Source organism: Palaemon carinicauda, chromosome 1 (genome assembly GCF_036898095.1).
Source record: "Palaemon carinicauda isolate YSFRI2023 chromosome 1, ASM3689809v2, whole genome shotgun sequence".
Taxonomy (NCBI): Eukaryota; Metazoa; Arthropoda; class Malacostraca; order Decapoda; family Palaemonidae; genus Palaemon; species Palaemon carinicauda.
In genome coordinates, this window is record NC_090725.1 from 97,852,591 (window position 1) to 97,860,830 (window position 8,240).

The 8,240-nt window shown below is 35.7% G+C and overlaps 1 protein-coding gene across 5 annotated transcripts in view; it reads right to left on the reverse strand.

Moving 5' to 3' along the window:
* Mettl3 (methyltransferase like 3) overlaps positions 1-8,240 on the reverse strand; it is a 210,296-nt gene that overhangs the window by 65,466 nt on the left and 136,590 nt on the right. For all 5 annotated transcript variants that reach the window (XR_011045887.1, XR_011045886.1, XR_011045885.1 and 2 more), the window contains exons 6-8: positions 7,908-8,085; positions 4,485-4,654; positions 4,091-4,235 (exon numbers count right to left, since the gene is read on the reverse strand). Coding sequence is in view for 2 of the 5 variants with exons in the window: in XM_068382979.1 (XP_068239080.1) it covers positions 4,091-4,235; positions 4,485-4,654; positions 7,908-8,085 (493 nt within the window). In the remaining 3 variants the exon portion in view is untranslated. The remainder of the gene's footprint in view (positions 1-4,090; positions 4,236-4,484; positions 4,655-7,907; positions 8,086-8,240) is intronic.

The following is an 8,240-nucleotide window of genomic DNA, read 5'->3' on the forward strand; positions in this document are numbered from 1 at the left end:
CACATATATATATATATATACATATATATATATATATAAATATGTATATATATATATATATGTGTGTATATGTGTGTGTGTATATATATATATATATACATATATATATATATATATATGTATATGTGTATATATATATATATATATGTATATGTATATATATATGTACAGTATATATATGTATATATATACATATGTATATAATATATATATATATATATATAAGGCTCCAAGTTTCTGATGCATAAGTTAATACTGGTAGGACCATCTGATTAAATACTTTTCTTTTTAGAGAAAATTGCATTTTATTTACATAATTTCCTTTTGTTTGCCAAAAGAACTCAATCCCATTCTTATCCTTCTTATAATTTTGGTTTCATGTCCTGGGGAAACACTTACTGTCTGTCCTAAGTACGTATATTCATTAACTAGCTCTAGAGGTTTGTCCATAACCCTTATTTGATGTCTCTGCCTTTTCAGTGAACATTATCTTGGTTTTACTCATATTCATATTTAGTCCTACATTTCTGCTTTCTCTATTCTAGGCATGCTGTGAATGATTTAGGAGATATGGTCTCCCTATTTAACTCCTTTCTCAATGGGAATTTTCTCATCCTCTTTATTTAGTTTCAGGGGATACACACACACACACACACACACATATATATATATATATATATACAGTATATATATATATATATATATACTGTATATATATATATATATATACAGTGATGCCTCAGCATACGAAAGTAATCCGTTCAAGATACGGTTTCGTATGCTGATTTTTTCGTATCTTGAGTCGGGTTTTACATGTAAATAGCCTAATCTGTTCCAAGCCTTACAAAAAGACACCTTTTCTTTCATAAATACGCTAAACTGTAGTAATAAACATGCAATGCAGTCATTTCTATCATTCAATAATTAACCCAACCGTTAAAAACAGCCTAATTCATTCCAGAAACCACCATGAGATTATTCAATAATGTAGTTATAGCCGAGTTATTCCCTCCAAGCCCTAAGAAAACGGTCCGTTTTCTTTACTACTGTATAAAAGTTACGGTACTGTATGTAAAGCATTTGGATCAGTGAAGGTGTATTGTTACCTGTACACCTAAATTAAGGGTTGATACCCTGAAAAAAAAGGTACAGTTAATTAACAAAAAAGTTGAAACTTACCTTTTGATTGAGACGATGTCCGATAGCGAAGTCGCGGCAGAGGAGGATGGCATAAGGCAGAAAACGTAACAAGTGACAGACTACGTACAATAATTTACATTAACACTTAAACTTTACGAAATAAAAAAATGGCAGAAATAATTAACACTTAACATTACATATGGAAAAGTATAAAATGAAAGAAAAAATTACTTTAACACTTAACGGTAACATAAAACTTTAAATTCAATTTTTTTTTTTGCTTTTTTATAACTATGTTTTTCACATTTTCTAAATTTCTTCACTTTCTTTTTTCTGTTTCTTTTCTTTACTTTCACCTTCTACTTCTTCATCACTTCCTCTTTTCTGTTTCTTTTCTTCACTTTCACCTTCATCTTAGCCTACTAATACTGCTGGCCTCTTTAATAAGAAACTATCCATGGAAGCTTGCTTCTGCCTACTTTTCAACACATTTCTAAAATGCGTTAGGCAAACGTCATTGCATTGTTGAAGCGCACGGTTGGTATAAACTTTTTCTGGATGTTCCTTTTCGACGTAGTCTGCCATTTTATGGAAACAGGCGAGAATTTCCTTAATGTCTGACGTTTTCAAGGGTGTAACATCCTCCTCATCACCGCTAGAGAACTGCTCTTGAACAACACTCATTTGCATCGTCTCCAACTCCTTCAGGTCGTCCGTCGTCAACTCCTCGTGGTGCTCCTCAATAAGTTCATCTATATCCTCAGCGCTAACTTCCAGCCCCAAGGACGTACCAAGATGTACGATGTCAGCCACCTCAGACTGCTGAATGGGTTCAGGATCGTCAACGATCTCGGCTTCGCCTCTAGGCTTCCAGAACCCCTCGAAGTCTCGTGCAGACAACATCAGGCCACAGCTTCCTCCAAGATGAGTTCAGGGTACGTCTCGAAACTTCCTGCCAAGCGAGATCGATGAGTCTGAGGCATATCACAATATTAAAATGATCTTTCCAGAATTCACGCAGAGTGAGGTTTGTACTTTGTGTCACTTGAAAACATCTCTGGAAGAGATGCTTCGTGTACAATTTTTTGAAATTAGAAATAACTTGCTGGTCCATGGGCTGGAGGAGAGGGGTGGTGTTAGGCGGTAGATACAGGACCTTTATGAAGGAATACTCGGCCAGAAGATATTCCTCGAGGCCAGGAGGGTGAGCTGGAGCATTGTCCAACACCAGCAGACATTTCATAGGGAGGCGCTTTTCTTCCAAATATTTTCGGACAGTCGGACCGAAGCAGACATTCACCCAATCAATAAAAAATTACCTCGTTACCCAGGCTTTAGCATTCGCCCTCCACATCACGGGAAGGTTCTCCTTGATGACTTTGTGGGCTTTGAAGGCTCGGGGATTTTCAGAATGGTACACCAGCAGGGGCTTTATCTTGCAGTCCCCACTGGCGTTTGCGCAAAAAGCAAGGGTAAGCCTGTCCTTCATAGGCTTATGTCCGGGTAGCCTCTTCTCCTCCGCCGTGATGAACGTCCGACGAGGAATTTTCTTCCAGAAAAGCCCAGTTTCGCCAGAAAAGCCCAGTTTCATCGCAATTGAAAACTTGCTGCGAACTGTAGCCTTCCTGCAGAGTCAACTCGTCAAACGCTTTAACAAAGGCTTCGGCGGCCTTCGTGTCCGAGCTGGCTGCCTCCCCATGCCGTACCACTGAATGAATACCAGTCCTTCTCTTGAATTTCTCGAACCACCCCCGAGAAGCCTTGAACTCTGGGGGTTCCTGCTGGGATGTTCCTTCTCCTGCCCCTTCTTCGGCCTGAGAACGCACGAGATCACCGAAAATGGCGGAGGCCTTCTGGCAAATTGTAGACTCAGTGATGGTGTCTCCTGAGATCTCTTTCTCTTTGATCCACACAAGAAGCAGCCTCTCCATCTCGTCATGCACGTGGGTTCTCTTGTTGGAGAAAATAGTGACGCCCTTAGAAGGTGTCGCTGCTTTGATGGCCGCATTCTGATTCAGGATGGTGCCTATCGTAGATGGATTCCGGCCATACTCCTTGGCGATCACACTTAAACGCATGCCAGACTCGTACTTTTTCACGATTTCGAGTTTCGTCTCCATCGAGAGCATCGTCTTCTTCTTTCCTTCGGCAACATTCTTGGGACCCATGGCTACAGTATTAAGCTCAATAATACACTACGTACGTTATATAATATGTAGTAAACACTAATACAGTACAATACACAGTAAAGAATGTTTAATAACGATAACACGTGGCGTACTAATGTATTTAACACTACGTCAAACAAGCGCAAGCACACGAAGTCAATGTTAACGATACTGCAGTCGGAACGAAAAGAGAGAGAGAGATGAACGCCCGTGCGTAAGCAAGGTGGGATAGTTGCCGACCAATAGGAAAGCAGGATCTTATGGCGGCAGCTAGCATCTGAGTAGGGAGATAACCAATGGGTGAGCGGGAGGCTGTAAGTGAGTTTACCCAAGTTCAAAGTCTGGCGGCGCGCTTTTTAAAATTCCTCTCAGCGACGAGTTGGGATCTCGTGAGCTTTTCGTATCCTAAAATTTTTTCGTATCGCTTTTCGTACCCTGAATTTTTCGTAAGCAGAAACTTTTGTATCCAGAGGTATCACTGTGTGTGTATATATATATATATATATATATATATAAATAAATGGTGTGTGTAGTCTAAAGATAATTTCATGAGGGATAGCCTTAGAGAACCTTAGAGAACCTTGTGTGAAATATGTATGTGCATATATTACCACTCCTGTACATCAAGGGTTCAAAATTTCAACAATTTTACAAGCATCATATATTTTACAGAAAGAGTAACAACTACACAAGTTGAGACATTGTAAAATATGGGTTGTACTTGTGTAAAAAAAAAAGTGTTCTTACAAATGTAAAACTAAACAAAATATAATGCAATTCACCTTCCTGTAACCCAGAGGAAAATAAGTCCCTCATCTTGTAATATTGGAATGTTTAACTGTCTCATTTCATCATCAGACATGGTACCATAAGGAAGTTCCATGTGAATGTCCCAAGGGGGATCTGCCATGATAACTGCAAATTTACCTGTATTAAAAGAAAATAAAAAAATCATAACTGTGCTAATGGAAAATGCTTTGCATAGTAATTACACTATATAATTCACATAACCACAAATCTTTAATAATAAAATAAATGAATGAACAAACCATTCTTTATTATGACAATGCTAAAATAACACAAAATACTGTAAAAGGTCTAAAAGCACAAACCTTATGCATGTATCTTGTGATTCAATTACAAATTCCCTTAACAACAAAAAATAAAAGGAAATACCCAAAATGGAGAAATCCAAAAATCTCAAGTCACACTGTATCCATTGTGGAGGAAAGAGGATTGTTCTTTCCTCCTGTCGAGGTCGACTGAGAGTCATCAACAATGACCCAGTCTGATCTTGTTGTTGCTGCTCAGATACTCCTGAATAATCCACTTCATAATGAACATATCTGAAATATAAATTGTATATAACTTTGCCGCCAGTCACAACTTTTCATCTTTCCCAAGTTCACTTTTTCACAAACTCTAGCCATAAATGTCAAATATCAATTGCCAATAATATAAACTTCTGGAAAAGGAACCTAGGGAATGCCTCTAAAATATTAAATTCCCTGGAAAAAAAATATATATACATTAACTATACATGTGCTGTAATTACTGTTTAAAATGCAGTACAGTACTAATTTTCATCTTGCATATTTTTCTACAGCACATGTGTCCTCATTTTATTTTCAGAATTGTGGAATATAAGGTATTTAGCTTAAACATACACCACTTTGGAACTAATATCTATAACTGATATGGCCTTGTGCATAACATGATTGCCCATCAGTAAAGCAGAGGTCATTATTCCAGAGAGTGACGAGTCTTACTCTTTCTACGGCATAGCGTTGCAAATGGAGAGGTCATGGCTGTCTATGGTAGAGTTCTGATTCATATCTATTTTCAAGAGGGATTGGATATTATACATTACCTCAAAAGGGATTACCAGCACATATACTATTCCACCCTAAAAGAATGTGCTAGGCACAACCCTTTGCACCAAAGTAATTTTACAATACCACAGGAGGCATTAAAGCTAAGAACATACTGGATTGCATCTGATATTACTGATTTGTATAACTTAGTACCTAAAGAATTCTGTTAATCATCTCACTGCATCCAGGGGGAAAAGAAGCTTACATGTAATTCTAGTTGAAACAAGTGCTTCAACCCTTGTATAGGTCAAAGCTACTGCTTTGGTACCTCTAAATAAAAAAAAAAATAGAAGCCCTCTCTCTCCCTTGGCTATATCCCTCTGCCCTGGAGAAATTATAAAAGCTGATAGACGGATTACTGTAGTGTACCCTGAACACCAAAGAACATGTCTGTAAGCCTTTATACCTTAAACATTCCTTGACATCACTAAAAGTGGGGGAGGAGGAAGGGATATCAATAACTACAAGGTCAATATTGAAATAAAATTTTGATGACTAACATACGCTTTTTAGAGTTGAGTATGTGATTTTTGGAGACCAAATATAAATGAACTTTATAATCAAATCACATTTAAACAATATAAAATAGAGAAACTAAATATCTTGACATAACCTCAACTTACATACATTATTAACCTTCAATATTTGTCTTGATTATTATCATTATTACTAGCCAAGCTACAAACTTAGTTTGAAAAATAAGGATGCTACAAACAGAAGGGTTGCAACAGGGAAAGCAGTCTAATGCAGAAAAGAAATTGAGAAATAATGGATAAACTATACATGCATGAGAAATAATGAATAAAACATATTAAGATCTGTAACAATGTTAAAATCACACAAACTATGAAATGAGATATGTCAATCTGTTCAACAGAAAAGCATTTGCATCAACTTTGAAGTTTTAACTATTTAAACTGCCAGAAGTAATGAAAATTACAAGGTAGAGCATGCTAAGTATTCTAGTATTGCTCACAAGGCAAAAAGAAAAGCCAGAAATGACTGGTGAGAATATTTAGACAAAAGGAAATGAGGGTGACAAAGCTATGAATTCACGAAGTGGATTTATCAATGAAATGTCTATTGGGAAAAAGAAGATAAAAAATAGAGATGGATGTTATAACAATAGAAGATAATGAAAGGCAAAGTTGGATAGAACACTTTGGAGAGGTCATGAATATGAGATACGAAGGAAATAAATTGACTGATATACGTGACGCTAATCATAAGTGACGAATAACTTGGCTCTATGGAAAGTGTTTAATGAACACTCCCGAATGAGGGTGTGGACTAAAGCCATCAAATGGCATATCATGAACCTGAAATGTGTACAATTTGAAGCATAAGTAAACATTTGTAGAAAATATGATTGCCAAGAATATAAATAAAGCCAGTGGGCCAAAGATAGCTGCATCTAAATGCACTTTTGATGAAAATCTATATCTCATCGGGAACACAGAAAATAAAAAATTATACTTAAATATGTTAGTGTTGGTAAAATATTGATTTTAAAGAATAAAGAAGGTACATAAATAGGAACATTCATCAGAAGTTTTTGGGAAACATACGGTACCCAATACTTTGGTAAAAAAAAAAGAAAGAAAAAAAAAAGGAACTAAAACTCTGTATTATTATCATTTTATTATTACTAGGTAAGCAACAACCCTACTCGGAAAAGCAAGATGCAATAAGCCCAAGGGCTCCAATAAGGAAAAATAGCCCAGTGAAGAGAGGAAAAAAGGAAATAAATAAACGATATAAGTAATGAAAATTAAAATAAAATGTTTTAAAAACATTAACAACATTAAAAGAGATATTTGATTTATAAACTTATAAAAGGACTTATGCAACCCTGTTCAACATAAAAACATTTGCTGTGAGTTTGACATTTTGAAGATCTACTGATTCAACTACCCGATTAGGAAGATCATTCAACTTTGTCACAACTTGAATAAAACTTCTAGAGTACTGTGTAGTATTGAGCCTCATGATGGAGAAGGCCTGACTATTAGAATTAACTGCATACCTAGTGTTACAAACATGATGGAACTGTCCGGGAAGATCTGAATGTAAAGGAAGGTCAGAATTATAAAAAATCTTAGGCAACATGCATAATGAATTAATTGAACGACGTTGGCAAAGGTTAATATCTAGATCAGGAATTAGAAATTTAATAAACCGTAAGTTCCTGTCCAACAAATTAAGATGAGAATCAGCAGCTGTAGACCACAAAGGAGAAAAATACTCGAAACAAGGTAAAATGAAAGAATTAAAACACTTCTTCAAAATAGATTGATCACCAAAAATCTTGAAAGAATTTCTCAATAAGCCAATTTTTTTTGTGCAATTGAAGAAGACACAGACCTAATGTGTTTCTCAAAAGTAAATTTGCTGTCGAGAATCACACCTAAAATTTTAAAAGTCATACAAAGTTAGAGAAACATTATCAATACTGAGATTTGGATGTTGAGGAGCCATGGTCCTTGACCTACTTACAATCATACTTTCAGTTTTGTTAGGATTCAACTTCATACTCCATGGCTAATAAGGCCAAAAATAATCTACAATAACAGTAAATGGTAATGAGCATGCATAACAAAAAAAAAAAGGTGGCAATACTCACTCCAATGGCTTCATGATAAACGAACATCAGTTAAAATTAAAATTTGTAAGAATTAGGTTTTGATTATTATTAAATGCAAATGATTTAAACCTTCATACATACCTACAGGTATCCATGTGGAAACATGTATTGAGGAATGAACAGTCTCCTAAAGATTCATCTGTGTGTTTTTGAATAATTTTTCTAAAATGAAGACGGCCACATGATGGGCCACTTTTTTTGGTTGCACGATCACATTCTTCCTTTGTACCATGTGGACAAAATTCTTGAACTTTTGCACCTAAAAAAATGGGGGGAAAAAATGCTGTATATCTTTGTATCTAATCCAAAGAATTAAAACTGTAAAAGTGTTAAGGAATGAACATGGTAATAAAATACAATTGCAGCACTCAAGGGTGTTTGTACAATAATACATACATACATATACCATGGCAC